The sequence below is a fragment of the Lissotriton helveticus genome, chromosome 4_2 (assembly GCF_964261635.1).
Source record: "Lissotriton helveticus chromosome 4_2, aLisHel1.1, whole genome shotgun sequence".
Lineage (NCBI taxonomy): Eukaryota > Metazoa > Chordata > Amphibia > Caudata > Salamandridae > Lissotriton > Lissotriton helveticus.
In genome coordinates, this window is record NC_136064.1 from 151,249,290 (window position 1) to 151,267,405 (window position 18,116).

At 46.4% G+C, this 18,116-nt stretch overlaps 1 protein-coding gene across 2 annotated transcripts in view; it reads right to left on the bottom strand.

The window, feature by feature from the left end:
- Positions 1–243: 243 nt before the first annotated feature.
- LOC144752268 (uncharacterized) overlaps positions 244–18,116 on the bottom strand; it is a 211,721-nt gene continuing 193,848 nt past the window's right edge. For both annotated transcript variants that reach the window (XM_078640280.1, XM_078640279.1), the window contains 3 exons: positions 4,994–5,016; positions 4,810–4,916; positions 244–2,889 (listed from right to left, as the gene is read on the bottom strand). In XM_078640280.1, coding sequence (XP_078496406.1) covers positions 1,799–2,889; positions 4,810–4,916; positions 4,994–5,016 — 1,221 coding nt within the window. In that variant the 3' untranslated portion in view covers positions 244–1,798. The remainder of the gene's footprint in view (positions 2,890–4,809; positions 4,917–4,993; positions 5,017–18,116) is intronic.

Consider the following 18,116-nt stretch of genomic DNA (forward strand, 5'->3'; position numbering starts at 1 on the left):
TGTGTGCCAAGCTACCATAGGGTGAACACAGGTTAAGTTAGGGTGTGTTGGTGACTTATCCTGACTCGGATTATGGTTCCATCTTGGCCAGTATACATACTGCTGCCAACCAGAAACCCAATTTCTAACAGAAATGAAAAAATAAAAACCAATTGCATCTGAGAAAACTATTTCCTGTTAATGCAGTTTTTTCAAAAACACATTCTCTCTTAAAATGTTCAAAGTGAAACCAAACAGGCAGAATTTGTAAGGTAAATGTCTTTATTGATAGTCATATACATATTTGTGAGAGTGCAAATGCAAAGGAAACACTACACCAAATCATAGAAATACTAGGCACTAGGACTGAAAAGAGTAACCCCCACCCTCATGCACATGAGATAAGGCTGGCGGTAGAGTACAATGATGTAACATAACACAGACAGAAACAAACTGTCAGAAAGCAAAGCAGCAAATGAAATGAGGAGGATCAAGCCAGAGGGATACAATAACTTTAAACAGGCCTGGTTATCCATAGTTGCAAGATTGACCAGACCGAGACCCGTGTTCTATTATATGAGCCGCATTATGCTTGTCCATTACCGGGTGTAAGGCAGCACCAACCTTTCGCAAAGGTCAGTTTACCATGTAGCGCAAGAGAGCTGCTTTCATCAATCTTCAATGAGGGGCTGTATAGCCTCTAACTTTGCCCGTGTCTACACACAGCCTGAACACTGCTACTGCCATCTTTGGTCTGCTTTCTCACTTTAGGGAGCAGTCATAGTGAGGTGGTGGGTTAATGGAGGACACTTGCATGTCCTAGTGTTATACGCATGTGACAAACCTGTGATGAAGAAAGTTGGTTCCTGACACCACCCACAGGCACAGAGAAAACATGGAATTACCCTCCCATGTACCATAGATGCAAGCATAAGGGAACATGTATTTTGTCCAGAAACACTTCAAACAATGCTCAAGTGAATCATTCAGTGAATCACATTCCTGGTTCTAGTGATTTCCTGAAGACATTTTGGGAGAATGTTGTTGGGCAAAATAATCAAGAACTTTAGATATTCATGGCTACACTATCTTAAAGTCAGTTAGGCATTACAAACTATTACCACATACAGTTCCTGGTGAACTCATTGAATCAAACATTTCAAATGAGACATGGAGCAGATGGAGCAAATGAAATGTCATATGCCTGCATCCCACAGTGAAGCGACTTCTACTGCATACAAGGGGACAGTGGCCTGATGGGAAAGAGGAGTACATTAAAAAATGCAAACAAGTAAGTATTCGATTGCATGCAGAATGGATTTATTTGTTATATTTATTCAGATATTCACAAAGGGGCCTCTATTCAGAAAACATGCAATCCTTACATTAGTATGGATTCAGGACCACTTTTGCTACAACTCTGTCCTCCATTTATTCCCTTCCACAACTTTGTTCATATCTTCCTTTTTGTGCGGTACCCTGTGCCACCTGCTTTCTAATTCCATTCTTCCCGTCTTTCCTCTCTGTTTCATTTTGTTACTTCCTCACTTTGTCTTCCTTCCGTTCCTTTTCACATTTTATTTATTAGAACATGTTGATGTGAAGGAGGAAGTATCCATATCAGATCTTGAGGCCATTCACATGAAAGACACTTTCATACAATGAACGGGAATGTAAATCATTTTGCTTTTGAAATGATTATCCTGTAAATATTGTATGGCTCCTGCCATCCCACACACCCCAGATGTAGATGGATTTCCAGGGCAGGAAATCCTAATAGGTTACCCCCAAATGTAACAAATGTTTTGTTTTGTTTTGTTTACATGTCCAATAGACCCTTGAACATTTTAACAGTAGCCCCTACTGCATCTCCCATTGCACCTCCCACGGTCCCCCCTACCGCTCCTCCCAAAGCCCCTCCAACAAGTATTCCCACCGGCCCCCCTACAAACATCCCCAAAGGCCCACCCACTACCTTCCCCATAGCCGCGCCTATTACCATCCCCAAAGGTCCCCCGACTTCCATTTTTCCTCGCATAGATTGTAAGAACTCTTCCTCAGCCTCATCGCGGATCCCCCTCAGTCTCATCCTGTTGTATTTCTCGATCTCCTCTAACTTGGCTTTCATTTCCAAGGCAAGTTCCTCCAGGCGCTTACTTTTGTCTAGGCTCTCCGGCTCCTTCTTGAGGCTCTCAAACAGTTTATCATGCTGGCTCTTCACTTCTGCCTCTTCTCTCTGGTGCTGCTCCTCATACTTTTTACTAATGTCCTCCACTCTCTTCTGAAGCTCTTTCTCTGCCTCCTTCCACAGGGTGTTTGAGTAGCAGCTTCCCCCACTCTCCACCACCATCTTGTCAATCATGGTCACCAGCTTTGAAAGCTGCCAGTCATTCCTCTCTCCTGTGGCGCTGGTGTCAAATGTGCAGAATCGATTGCCACATTTCGCAATCATCTCCTTTATCTTCCCCTTAGATTCTTGTATTAGTCCATGCATTTCATCCTTCTTTAAGCCATACTCTCTGGCAAAGATGACAATGGTGTACTTTCCTGTCTCCTCTCCAAACAGATCTTGGATAATTCTCACTGCCTCCTCCTGCGCTTTGGTGAAATGCCCGACTGAGAGCACCAGGAGTACAGCATGAGGCCCAGGCGAGGACATTACAACACACTGACCAATTTCTTCAGCTAATTCCTCTCGAGACCCGATACCCCCAAGTAGGCCTGGAGCATCAACCAGAGTCAACGTCCTCCCACCGCGAATGCACGTCTTCTTTTCACACACTGTAGCCATGGACCGGGAGCCCGCTGCCGACTTCTGGACCTCCCCCTCGCTGCTGATACATTCCAGCACACGTTTGCCAACACCTGTTTCACCAATCAGAACAATCCTCAGGTCTTCATGTTGAGAATCTGCAATGGAGACAGTGAGAGATTTAAAGATTTCTTTCTTAATGGCTGGGAGGAGCAAAGACACAATACATGTACATTATATTCAGTCAGTACTTAAAAACTGTATTTCAAAGGTAAGTCACATTGCTGTGATAATAAACTTGAAATCTTGCCTGTGTTATGCTCATATACTAGCCCTGAACGCCTCAACTATCACAACCAAATATGGATGTCATTTTATATTAGTGCTAGGGTTCCAGTAATGTTAGCTTGCTAATGTTCATGGCTCCAGTAGGCCCAGAAGCCATACGGCTGAGGGTAAAACTTTGGACATTTCCAAACGATGTTAAACTAGCTTTTAAAACTTTGCAAGAAGTAGCAGAATGTTGTGAGCACCCTGAGGCTAGTATTCTGCATATGAATTATATCTTCTCTATAAGGCATTCAGGGGCATATTACCAAGCTATAGTGATAATTATCGCTAAACTTGGTTAGCGGGCACAATTATAACGCCGCGCTCCGATGATTTTTATCGCTTAGGAGCCTTGATATTATCAAGGTTTATCTCCTTAGCGATAAAAATCGGCCGCAATGCATGAATATCGCTGAAAAGTCAGCGATATTCATGCATTACCGAGCTAATGCTCTTAGCCATGTTATCCACCTCCCATTGGGTAACATGGCTAAGAACTGCTCAGGGCAGGTGTTAGCTTTTGGAGATAATCGCGCTAAACTGTTGACTTTTATACAGCATTTCTTTTGTCGTGGCAGGCCAGGGGGGCCTTTGCATAGTTCCTTTCAGCCCCTGAGCACTTTGTTTTGCAGACTCTGCCTTCTGCTTTCAGTTTGTGGGGCAGGGACAGCAGACGCTCCGCAAGAGGTGGAGCCAGCATTGTTGAGACAAGTACAGTCAGGAGCACCTTATTGACAGTCTTTCCTCTTCCTGGCCAGGTGTCGGGCTGAGTCATCAGTCGCTCCCCAGGAGGTGGAGCCAGCAATGTGGTGGCAGAGCCCAGCCCTATTCAGAGCCCAGGGGCACTCCCACCACCCAGCTTGGTGTAATCCTTGCATTCACCACCTGTCATCCCCCAGCCCAGTCATCCCCCAGCCCTGTCACTCACACAACACAGACAGCAGATACACATCCTGGCAGAGGTGGGATGAAATGGTTAGGCAAGCAAATGCTAACTTTCTAAAAGTAGTATTTGCAAACACAGGATATTAAAATAAACTTTACTAAAATAAGTATGTTATTATTCTGAGTTCAGGCATACTAAACTTGACCTTCTACCATGTTCCCTGAGCCTGCTGGGATTATAGGGTGTAATAATTCCAGCAGCCCAATTTGGCCTATGAGAACAGGTAGCCTTACAATAGTGAAAAACAAAATTGGCTGTAATTCAGTATTAGGACATGCCACACACATCAGGGCTTGTCCTACCTTATGCTTACAATGCACCCTGCCCTTGGGCCTACCATAGGGGTGACTAATAGGAAGTACAGGGAAGGTTTAGAGGCTGGCAAGTGTGTGCACTTGCCCAGCCAGCATGACAGTACCAGACTGCACGCAGGTTCTGCAATGGCAGACCTAGACACATTTTAAAAGGCTGCTTCTGTGGGTGGCGCAACCAGCGCTGCAGGCCCACTAGCAGTATTGGTATTTACAAGCCCTGGCACTCCTGGTGCACTTTACTGGGGACTGACAGTAGATCCAATGAACCAATCATGGAAATCAATCACAGTTACACTTTATATAGGGAAAGCATATGCACTTTAGCACTGGTCAGCAGTGCCCACAAAAACAGGTCAGAGAGAATATTGGAGGAAGGCAAAAAGTTCAGACAGCCCAGCTTTGATAGAAGGGTGGGCGAGGTCAAACTACACCTCACTAGAACATGGCATGGTTGCCCCTTTCATCTCATAATATGCAAGGATCTTTACCTCCAAATCTCTTCACCATTTTTGTCGCAACACAGTGCTGGCGCGGGACACTGCAGGCGTAGTTTGACAGCTCTGTGAAGATGGCTGCAGGCTTCTCGCTTTCAGCCCTGAAACATTGGAGCATCTTTACTGCCGGCTCTTTACTCATTCAAAATGACTCACTGTGAAACAAGCAGGACCTTACCTGTTTAAAAAGGTTTTTGCATCCTAGAGCGGAAAAAATATAAAAACACAGGTTCAGCATTGTTACAAAGTAAAACCAAATTTGATAGCAGCGCCTTTAAATATGGTCGTTTATAGATCAATGTTAACATTTACAAGGTCCCCACAGATCTATATTCCCCGCTCGTATTATTGACCCCAAATCATGCAGCAGAAGTGATATTAGTCCCCTTTGATCTTTGATGGCTTTGTTTAATATCTAGACTGGAATGAAGGGTCCCCTCATCTCCCCGTAGGTTGTATAGGGGCTATTGACATAACCATACTAGAACCTTTTTTGCAGCACTCTCTTTGAGGTAAAACAAGGGACCATTATAGTCTTGTGACTAAGACAAAACATGTGTCAGCTGCTGTTTGCTGGACCATACACATAATAAATTAACAATGGAACCATTGAACGTTTGGGAATCTCAAGAAATATTTCTGACATGAGAAGAGAGAACTTCAACTCTGGATCTCAGCTCCAAATTGGGCATATTGTGGACTACATTAGTCAGATTTATATGATGCCTAAGATTGAATGATCCCTTGTTTTACCTCAAAGAGAGTGCTGGAAAAAAGGTTCTAGAATGGTTATGTCTTTAGCATATTACTTTTCTAATCTCGCAAGAGGCGCCTTCAGGTAGTAGGGTGGTTGAACCTATAGCGCACCTCGTTCAAATGTAGATATTTTCACACAGTACTGTCCTTCAAAATATACTTGTGACATTGTTTGATGTGCGGTAAAATTCCCTTTTGGGTACCACTACTACCTTTATTGTGAAGTTATTGGGGCTGTTGACATTCATCCTGTACAGTGCTCCATTGCTGTTCACTTCACTCTACATAAATTTATCATTAGGCTGTGGGGATTTAGGTTTAAACCTGTAATAACTGATAAAACCCCACTCAAAGATAAATAGCCCTCCCCGGTGAAAACATATTAACACTGAAAAACACCTGCACAATCACAAACTAAATGCCATTCAAAAATCTATTTCTGGGGGAATTACATTGTATGTCCTTTGGTTATCATTCCATTCTAGGGAGCAGCATCACACATCCTTTTTCCTGCTGACATGAAAAGTATAGATACTATGGCAGTTTATCACAAACTTATTAACTCTGTAGCTACAGCATCTTACACAAGCGCATACTTAGAAATAAACCTCAATGCCGTGGAGCAGAGTGGAAGATACCCCTGTGCCCTGCCGTGACCAGGCCTCCCGTGCGAGGAACACGTTTCATACGAATAAATATGTGGTGCAGATGATGGCAATTGCCACCTTACAGTAAATGTTATGCATAATATTTTAGTGCAGATAATTTCAACTCCATGAAACCAAAGGTACAGCAAATAGACATAAAATCCAAGCTGAAAGCGGTTTTCATATTGCCTTACAAAGCAGGCCCGGACTGTCATCTATACCTGCCCTCCCAGCTGGACGGCCTCTCCACCCTTCATGAGACCCTCGTCTTTCAAGCATTACCTCTCGCCTGGAACCCCCAATCCTATCAGTAGAAGGGAAGATTGCAAGTATTGTCCATGACTTCCAACTGCACATTAATGTTGATGCATCACTAGAATCATGATCATCTTACACACATGGGGCTGCTAGAAGAATGCTTCCTGCCACATCAGAATCAGGAGTGTTGTTTCTGTTTACAAGTCCTCACGCCTCCAATGCTGTTCTGATTCCTATTGTATCGCCATAAGTTGAAATGTATTCCCTCGAGCTCCCCATGTCTCCCTAACTCCCCAGAAGGCCCGCGAGGTACCATGGTGCCTCATGCACCTGCACCTTAGCTTCTGTGGACCTCATTTCCCCTTTTTTCCCATCAGTCCCAGTGTCCTTCCCACTCACTCGCCCATAGTTTTCCCATGGAGTGCCCTTGGCCTGCTAATCTTACAACATTTCCCAATGACTCCACATGTCTTTCACCTCTTTGTCTCCATCACACCTCCCCGACCCTTCAGCCTCTCCCAGACCATCTCCAAGCTGACTTTGCAATTCCTGTTCTATCAACTATGGGGGCCGATTCACAGAACTAACTTAAGACAAAATCCTAAACTTGCTACTTTTGGTATTTACAGAAGGCATGTAGTAGTAGTAAACATAGGATTTTGTCTTAAGTTTGACTTAAAACAAACTTAAGACAAACTTAAGATGGACTTAAGACATACTTAAGACAAACTTAAGGCAAAATCCTAACTTAAGTCTGTCTTACAGCGCCAGATGACGTTACTTGAGGTCCCCTCACCTATCCAACCCTTCTATAGCCACAAAAGACTTAGGGGTCAGAGCTTGCACTTTACAGGTACCCACCTAGATTGATAAATAGATGCCAGCACTAGAGTAATGAAAGTGGCTGCTGCTATCTGAGGAACGTTGTAAATGAGCTAAAACCAGAGCAGAAAGACCAGTGAAGCAATGTATTCCTATGTCTCTAAATCTAATTGTGACAGAAAAGCTGCTGAGGGGGTTTAACCAATACAAACTTTGAAAAACGAGTGTTATGAGAACTTCAAACCAAAAGGAGCATTTTATTAAATAAACATAAAAATTTCTATATCAAAAACTTGCTTGAGTACTTGCCAGAGCACTTGGTACAACACTTGCTGGAGCACTCGCTAGAACACTCGCTAGAACACTTGCTAGATGCAAAAGGAACAAATGCTGGACGGAATGCTGGACAATGCAGACATTCAACCCCAGTCAAAAGAATCTGGGTTTAATCCATGATTCTTTTGCTCACCCCAGCACCCGAGTTTGGACCCAGCCATATGCAAATCCGACTTGACCATGTTCCTTGTGGGAACAGTCCAGACCGGACTGCAAGCCAGGTCCTCCCTGGACCAGAAACAAGCATCCTGGGACGGCTTTCAGGGCGTCACCCTTCATCAGCCAGGTTAGCTTGAATCTGGTGGCGTAGTTAGCACAGGATTTTAAACAACAAGAGGAACTTAAGAGCAGACGATATTTAAAGGGGGTCCAGTGTATGTGTCAAGACTAGAGCGCACAGAAGGATACAAAGTTCCCCAGGGGACTTTGTATCCTTCTGTGCGCTGTAGTTAGCACAGGACCCACGTCTGGGCATACCCTTCCAACTTAGGGTGACAAATGCAAAAGAAACAATTGAGGGGCAGAATGCTGAACAATGAAAACATTCACCACCAGTCACAAGGATCTGGGTTTAATCCAGTCCCAGGATGCTTGTTTCTAGTCCAGGGAGAACCTGGCTTGGCAGTTTGGGCTGGACTGTTCCCCTGAGGCACAGAGTCAAGACTGATTTGCATATGTTTGGTCCAAACTGGGGTGGTGTGGTGAGCAAAAGAATGATGGATTTAACCCATATCTTTGTGACTGGGGGTGAATGTTTCCATTGTTCAGTATTCTGTACATCATTGGATCCTTTTACCTCTTGCTAAAGCACTCACCAGAGCACTTGCTAGAGCAGCTGCTAGAACACATGATGGTGCATTTGCTACAGCACTCATCAGAGCACTTACTAGAACACTTGCTAGAGCACTCGCTAGAACACTTGCTAGAGCACTGCTAGAGCACTCGCTAGAACACTTACTAGAGCACTCACTAGAACACTTGCTAGAGCACTCACCAGGGCACTTGCTAGAGCAGTTGCTAGAACGCATTGTGAGAAGTTGGCCTGGTATATGATGCTCACTAGTCAAGTGATCACCTTGTACCATGCCAAGCAACCCTTATGGTGCAGGTTGTAAAGTCAGCCTTATAGACAAGCTATCCTAGGGGTAGCATGGACTAAGCAGTCTTAGGCTAAACTCTGTAAAGGCATGTAAAGCAAGCTGTTTTACCATACACAATCCCTTGAATACCAAATGAAAGGACACCACACAGATATATATTGAAAATATATATAGATTTATTAACTACAAAGATACCCTATACTCTTTATGAGCACAGAAGCACAAGCGTTAAAACAAAACACAGTTTAAATATACAAAAGTTGCACGAATATGGATGAGCCCTAGGGGCCACCTAAACCATATACTAAAATAGTGGTATAAGGACCACTATGAGGAAAGTGAAGAGGCCTAGGGCCTGGGGAATCGCTGGAGCTGTTCGGGACTAACAGGGATGAAGTCGGAAAAGGCCCGCGGGACTCGGGTGCAGTGCGGAAAGTGCACGCAATACCAATGCAATGTCAATGGTGCGTAAAAGTTACAAAGTTAGTTATTAAGGAACCTTCCGAGTGACCTAGAGGAATGAAACTTTAGACACAGACCCTAGAGGTGTGTACCAGTGTGGGAACACTGGCGTTGCTGAGTTACCTCACCCACAGGAAGCGGGTGCATAGGGTCGAAGTAGTGTCGGGTTTCGTCACGCTGGTCGATGGTGCTTGGAGCTGAAGATGCTGCAGGCGGCTCGATGTGAAGAGTTCCGGTGGATCCAAGGGTGGATCTGAAGAGTTGAAGACCTGAAAGCAGAGGGGGCAATGTTCAAAGTCACTAGCCAGTGACTACCGTGGAACCAGATTGGAACCAGGCAATGTCGGGTGCAAACAGGCGTCGAGGTGTAGCTTCTCTCTGCAGCCACGTAGACACGAGGGGTCAAGGACGTCCAGAAGTCGGTCACGAGTTATCCCACGCAGGCTTCTCGCTGTTGGCGGTGTCGGCAACTTGATTGAAGCAAACAGGCCTTGGCTAATGCAAGCCACGCAGGGATCAAAAAAGGCTTGTCACTCGGACCAGCAAGGTCAGAGCAGGGGCTCCTTTTTATAGGAGCAAGGGCAAGTCTGGTGCAACCAGATCCGCAGTGAAAGTTGAAGGTTTCATCGCCAAGATGGCCGCTAGCCACGTGGCAAGTGGCCGGGATGGCGCGCTGAGTGGCACAGTGCAAAAGGGCCCCACGCAGATCGTGGAGATGCTGGGGGGCAGATCTTTAGTGCAAGGGCTGCTCGAGGTTGGGGCTTCTCAAACCCCAAAGCACAGCATCGAGGGTATCTCTGATGATGCACAGTCAGCTTCTAGGGGTTCTTCCAAGAGGTCCGGTCCCACGTCTCTCGGTGCCTCCACGGGTCCCTTCTTTGCAGGGACTGTGGATCGGGCTGTGAGAAATCTGGGAGTCTGGGTCTTGTCAGGCTCTGGGCTCGGGCTCCGGCGGGAGGCGGCAGCAAAGCAGATGTCGAGTTGCTGGTTGGTGCCTGTGTTCACAGGGTGGTCACTCCTTGGCCACAAGGAAGATTCTCTTCCGTCTTCTGAGCAGCAGAATGTCGAAGTCCAGTCTTCTTCTGTATTTCAAGTTGATTCAGGATGATCTGAAGTCTCAGGACACAGCTCCCACTCTTATTCGAATCTGGGCGGCCGGATCACCTACTAGGTCCCTCCTCTGGGTGGAACCAGGAAGGGGAGTGGGTACACCCCCTTTCCTTTGTCCAGTTTTGCGCCAGGACTGGGGCAGGAAAGCCCCAGCACCGGTTTGAACTGGCCTATCCACAGGGACACCTTGTGTGCCCCAGGCATGTCTGATTCTATTCAGCCCTGTCCTACCCAATACACAAAATCCTGTCTGGGGTGGTGCTAGAACCTCCCAAGGCAGGAAACCCTTTGTCCAAGCTGCCCTCGCTGGAAGGACTCCCAGCAACAGGAGGTCAGACTTTTGCGATGCTGAGGCTCTGTTTAACTTTAACAGGGGTTCAGGTTAGGTACATGTCGTGTCCCTCTAGAAGGGTGGAATGCTACCCCCGTCACCAGAACAGGCGAGGGGGTAGTATTCCAATTCGTATGACACCTTACTCGAAATGTTTTGATAAAGCCAAACCCAAGATAGCATTTAACCGCGAGGATTATAATGCACTTAAGAGTATATGGTATGGCAGTATCATGAAACAGCTAAAGAACTTGGTTCCGAAAGCTGCAGACAGGCTCAGCTCATGCCAGAGCACCATCTCACATATTTCCAAGCACTCTGCCTCCAGGATTGATGAGGCCTTCCATAGGAGTGGCTGATAGGAACATATGTGTCCATTTTAGGTTAGGCATAGGCATACTACACCTAAGTAAGGGGTGGTTACACCGACTTACCCCAGCTGAGTGATCAGCCAGTTGTGTCAAATATGGAGGCCAGGCCAGGGGTGGCACAATACGTGCTGCAGCCCCTGGTAGGCCTTGGAAGCACCTATGCCCTGGGTACCTGGGTACACTGTTACAGGGGCCAATAAGGTGAACCAGTTCCAATTTCGTTATGCACCTAAAGTACATGGGTTACAATTTAGAGAGAGAACAGCAGGCTGTGGGTCTGATTAGCAGGCCCACAGCCACATTAAGTCATAAACCAGTGAAGCAAAAAGCAAAAATTTGGGGTGACCATAGGATAGCAGACCCTACTCTCCTACACGCATAATGGTGTATTTGCTACAGCACTCATCAGAGCACTTACTAGAACACTTGCTAGAGCACTCGCTAGAACACTTGCTAGAACACTTGCTAGAGCACTCGCTAGAACACTTGCTAGAGCACTCGCTAGAACACTTGCTAGAGCACTCGCTGGAACACTTACTAGAGCACTCACTAGAACATTTGCTAGAGCACTCACCAGGGCACTTGCTAGAGCAGTTGCTAGAACGCATAATGGTGCATTTGCTACAGCACTCATCAGAGCACTTACTAGAACACTTGCTAGAGCACTCTCTAGAACACTTGCTTGAACACTTGCTAGAGCACTTGCTAGAACACTTACTAGAGCACTCGCTAGAACAATTGCCAGAGAACTCACTAGAACACTTGCTAGAGCACTCGCTAGAACACTTGCTAGAGCACTCGCTAGAACACTTGCTAGAGCACTCGCTGGAACACTTGCTAGAACACTTGCTAGAGCACTTATTAGAACACTTGGTAGAGCACTAGCTAGAACAATTGCCAGAGAACTCACTAGAACACTTGCTAGAGCACTCACTAGAACACTTGCTAGAGCACTCGCTAGAACACTTGCTAGAGCACTCGCTGGAACATTTGCTAGAGCACTCATCAAAGCACTTGCTAGAGCACTCGATAGAACACTTGCTAGAGCACTCGCTGGAACACTTGCTAGAGCACTCGCTGGAACATTTGCTAGAGCACTCATCAAAGCACTTGCTAGAGCACATGCTAGAGCACTCGCTAGAACACTGCTAGAACACTTGCTAGATCACTTGCTAGAGCACTTGCTAGAGCACTCGCTAGAACACTGCTAGAACACTTGCTAGATCACTTGCTAGAGCACTTGCTAGAGCACTCGCTAGAACATTGCTAGAGCACTGCTAGAGCACTGTTAGAACACTTGCTAGAGAACTTGTTAGAACACTTGCTAGATCACTCGCTAGAGCACTTGCTAGAGCACTTGCTAAAGCACCTATTAGATCACTTGCTAGAGCACTCGCTGAAACACTTGCTGGAGCACTCGCTAGAACAATTGCTAGAGCACTCGCTAGAACACTTGCTAGAGCACTCGCTAGAACACTTACTAGAGCACTCACTAGAACACTTGCTAGAGCACTGCTAGAGCACTGCTAGAGCACTGCTAGAACACTTGCTAGAGAACTTGTTAGAACACTTGCTGGATCACTCGCTAGAACACTTGCTAGATAACTTGCTAGAGCACTTGCTAGAGCACTCGCTAGTGCACTTGCTAGAGAACTCGCTAGAACACTTGCTAGAGCACTGCTAGAGCACTGCTAGAACACTTGCTAGAGCACTCGCTAGAACACTCGCTAGAACACTCGCTAGAACACTTGCTAGATCACTTGCTAGAGCACTTGCTAGAGAATTCGCTAGAACACTTGCTAGAGCACTGCTAGAGCACTGCTAGAGCACTGCTAGAACACTTGCTAGAGCACTCGCTAGAGCACTCGCTAGAACACTGCTAGAACACTTGCTAGAGCACTGCTAGAGCACCTATTAGATCACTTGCTAGAGCACTCCCTAAAACACTTATTAGAGCACTCGCTAGAACACTTGCTAGAGCACTGCTAGAGCACTGCTAGAACACTTGCTAGAGCACTCGCTAGAGCACTCGCTAGAACACTGCTAGAACACTTGCTAGAACACTTGCTAGAGCACCTATTAGATCACTTGCTAGAGCACTCCCTAAAACACTTATTAGAGCACTCGCTAGAACACTTGCTAGAGCACTAGCTAGAACACTTGCTAGAGCACCTATTAGATCACTTGCTAGAGCACTCCCTAAAACACTTGCCAGGGCACTCGCTAGAACACTTGCTAGAGCACTTGTTAGAGCACTCGCTAGAACACTTGCTAGAGCACTCGCTAGAACACTTGCTAGAGCACTCGCAAGAACACTTGCTAGAGCACTTGCTAGAGCACTCGCTAGAACAGTTGCAGAGCACTCGCTAGAACACTTGCTAGAGCACCTATTAGATCACTTGCTAGAGCACTCCCTAAAACACTTATTAGAGCACTCGCTAGAACACTTGCTAGAGCACTAGCTAGAACACTTGCTAGAGCACCTATTAGATCACTTGCTAGAGCACTCCCTAAAACACTTGCTAGAGCACTTGCTAGAGCACTCACTAGAACACTCGCTAGAGCACTTGCTAGAGCACTCGCTAGAACACTTGCTAGAGCACTCGCTAGAGCACTTGCTAGAGAACTCGCTAGAACACTTGCTAGAACACTTGCTAGAGCAATCGCTCGAACACTTGCTAGAGCACTGCTAGAGCACTGCTAGAACACTTGCTAGATCACTTGCTAGGGCACTTGCTAGAACACTTGCCAGAGCACTCGCTAGAACACTTGCTAGAGCACTTGTTAGAGCACTCGCTAGAACACTTGCTAGAGCACTCGCTAGAACACTTGCTAGAGCACTCGCAAGAGCACTTGCTAGAGCACTTGCTAGAGCACTCGCTAGAACAGTTGCTAGAGCACTCGCTAGAACACTTGCTAGAGCACCTATTAGATCACTTGCTAGAGCACTCCCTAAAACACTTATTAGAGCACTCGCTAGAACACTTGCTAGAGCACTCGCTAGAACACTTGCTAGAGCACTTGATAGAACACTTGCTAGAACACTTGCTAGAGCACCTATTAGATCACTTGCTAGATCACGCCCTAAAAAACTTGCTAGAGCACTTGCTAGAACACTTGCTAGAGCACTTGCTAGAACACTTGCTAGAGCACCTATTAGATCACTTGCTAGAGCACTCGCTAGAACACTTGCTAGAGCACTGCTAGAGCACTCGCTAGAACACTTGCTAGAGCACCTATTAGATCACTCGCTAGAGCACTCGCTAGAACACTTGCTAGAATACTTGCTAGAGCACCTATTAGATCACTCGCTAGAGCACTCGCTAGAACACTTGATAGAACACTTGCTAGAGCACTGCTAGAGCACCTATTAGATCACTTGCTAGAGCACTCCCTAAAACACTTTTTAGAGCACTCGCTAGAACACTTGCTAGAGCACTAGCTAGAACACTTGCTAGAGCACCTATTAGATCACTTGCTAGAGCACTCCCTAAAACACTTGCCAGAGCACTCGCTAGAACACTTGCTAGAGCACTTGCTAGAGCACTCGCTAGAGCACCTATTAGATCACTTGCTAGAGCACTCCCTAAAACACTTGCCAGGGCACTCGCTAGAACACTTGCTAGAGCACTTGTTAGAGCACTCGCTAGAACACTTGCTAGAGCACTCGCTAGAACACTTGCTAGAGCACTCGCAAGAACACTTGCTAGAGCACTTGCTAGAGCACTCGCTAGAACAGTTGCAGAGCACTCGCTAGAACACTTGCTAGAGCACCTATTAGATCACTTGCTAGAGCACTCCCTAAAACACTTATTAGAGCACTCGCTAGAACACTTGCTAGAGCACTAGCTAGAACACTTGCTAGAGCACCTATTAGATCACTTGCTAGAGCACTCCCTAAAACACTTGCTAGAGCACTTGCTAGAGCACTCACTAGAACACTCGCTAGAGCACTTGCTAGAGCACTCGCTAGAACACTTGCTAGAGCACTCGCTAGAGCACTTGCTAGAGAACTCGCTAGAACACTTGCTAGAACACTTGCTAGAGCAATCGCTCGAACACTTGCTAGAGCACTGCTAGAGCACTGCTAGAACACTTGCTAGATCACTTGCTAGGGCACTTGCTAGAACACTTGCCAGAGCACTCGCTAGAACACTTGCTAGAGCACTTGTTAGAGCACTCGCTAGAACACTTGCTAGAGCACTCGCTAGAACACTTGCTAGAGCACTCGCAAGAGCACTTGCTAGAGCACTTGCTAGAGCACTCGCTAGAACAGTTGCTAGAGCACTCGCTAGAACACTTGCTAGAGCACCTATTAGATCACTTGCTAGAGCACTCCCTAAAACACTTATTAGAGCACTCGCTAGAACACTTGCTAGAGCACTCGCTAGAACACTTGCTAGAGCACTTGATAGAACACTTGCTAGAACACTTGCTAGAGCACCTATTAGATCACTTGCTAGATCACGCCCTAAAAAACTTGCTAGAGCACTTGCTAGAACACTTGCTAGAGCACTTGCTAGAACACTTGCTAGAGCACCTATTAGATCACTTGCTAGAGCACTCGCTAGAACACTTGCTAGAGCACTGCTAGAGCACTCGCTAGAACACTTGCTAGAGCACCTATTAGATCACTCGCTAGAGCACTCGCTAGAACACTTGCTAGAATACTTGCTAGAGCACCTATTAGATCACTCGCTAGAGCACTCGCTAGAACACTTGATAGAACACTTGCTAGAGCACTGCTAGAGCACCTATTAGATCACTTGCTAGAGCACTCCCTAAAACACTTTTTAGAGCACTCGCTAGAACACTTGCTAGAGCACTAGCTAGAACACTTGCTAGAGCACCTATTAGATCACTTGCTAGAGCACTCCCTAAAACACTTGCCAGAGCACTCGCTAGAACACTTGCTAGAGCACTTGCTAGAGCACTCGCTAGAACACTTGCTAGAGCACTCGCTAGAACACTTGCTAGAGCACTCGCAAGAACACTTGCTAGAGCAATTGCTAGAGCACTCGCTAGAACAGTTGCTAGAGCACTCGCTAGAACACTTGCTAGAGCACCTATTAGATCACTTGCTAGAGCACTCCCTAAAACACTTATTAGAGCACTCGCTAGAACACTTGCTAGAGCACTAGATAGAACACTTGCTAGAGCACCTATTAGATCACTTGCTAGAGCACTCCCTAAAACACTTGCTAGAGCACTTGCTAGAGCACTCGCTAGAACACTTGCAAGAGCACTTGCTAGAGCACTCGCTAGAACACTTGCTAGAGCACTCGCTAGAGCACTTGCTAGAGAACTCGCTAGAACACTTGCTAGAACACTTGCTAGAGCAATCGCTCGAACACTTGCTAGAGCACTGCTAGAGCACAGCTAGAACACTTGCTAGATCACTTGCTAGGGCACTCGCTAGAACACTTGCTAGAGCACTCGCTAGAACACTTGCTGGAGCACTCGCTAGAACATTTGCTAGAACACTTGCTAGAGCACTCGCTAGAACACTGCTAGAACACTTGCTAGAGCACTCGCTAGAACACTTGCTAGATCACTTGCTAGAACACTCGCTAGAACACTTGCTAGAGCACTCGCTAGAACACTTGCTAGAGCACCTATTAGATCACTTGCTAGAGCATGCCCTAAAACACTTGCTAGAGCACTCGCTAGAACACTTGCTAGAGCACTCGCTAGAACACTTGCTAGAGCACTCGATAGAACACTTGCTAGAACACTTGCTAGAGCACCTATTAGATCACTTGCTAGAGCACGCCCTAAAAAACTTGCTAGAGCACTCGCTAGAACACTTGCTAGAGCACTTGCTAGAACACTTGCTAGAGCACTTGCTAGAACACTTGCTAGAGCACCTATTAGATCACTTGCTAGAGCACTCGCTAGAACACTTGCTAGAGCATTGCTAGAGCACTCGCTAGAACACTTGCTAGAGCACCTATTAGATCACTCGCTAGAGCACTCGCTAGAACACTTGCTAGAACACTTGCTAGAGTACCTATTAGATCACTCACTAGAGCACTCGCCAGAACACTTGCTAGAACCCTTGCTAGAGCACCTATTAGATCACTTGCTAGAGCACGCCCTAAAAAACTTGCTAGAGCACTCGCTAGAACACTTGCTAGAGCACTCGCTAGAACACTTGCTAGAGCACTGCTAGAGCACTCGCTAGAACACTTGCTAGAGCACTCGCTAGAGCACTCGCTAGAACACTTGCTAGAGCACTCGCTAGAACACTTGCTAGAGCACTCGCTAGAGCCGTGCTAGAGCACTTGCTAGAGCAGTGCTGGAGCACTTGCTAGAACACTTGCTAGAGCACTCGCTAGAACACTTGCTAGAGCACTCGCTAGAGCACTCGCTAGAACACTTGCTAGAGCACTCGCTAGAACACTTGCTAGAGCACTTGCTAGAGCAGTGCTAGAGCACTTGCTAGAGCAGTGCTAGAGCACTTGCTAGAACACTTGCTAGAGCACTCGCTAGAACACTTGCTAGAGCACTCGCTAGAGCACTCGCTAGAACACTTACAAGAACACTTGCTAGAACACTTGCTAGAGCACTCGCTAGAACAGTTGCTAGAACACTTGCTAGAGCACTTGCTAGAACACTTGCTAGAGCACTGCTAGAGCACTCGCTAGAACACTTGCTAGAGCACTCCCTAAAACACTTGCTAGAGCACTTGCTAAAGCACTCGCTAGAACACTTGCTAGAGCACTCGCTAGAACACTTGCAAGAACACTTGCTAGAGCAATCGCTAGAACACTTGCTAGGGCACTGCTAGAGCACTTGCTAGAGCACTCGCTAGAACACTTGCTAGAGCACTCGCTAGAACACTTGCTGGAGCACTCGCTAGAACATTTGCTAGAACACTTGCTAGAGCACTCGCTAGAACACTGCTAGAACACTTGCTAGAGCACTCGCTAGAACACTTGCTAGATCACTTGCTAGAGCACTCGCTAGAACACTTGCTAGAGCACTCGCTAGAACACTTGCTAGAGCACTCGATAGAACACTTGCTAGAACACTTGCTAGAGCACCTATTAGATCACTTGCTAGAGCACGCCCTAAAAAACTTGCTAGAGCACTCGCTAGAACACTT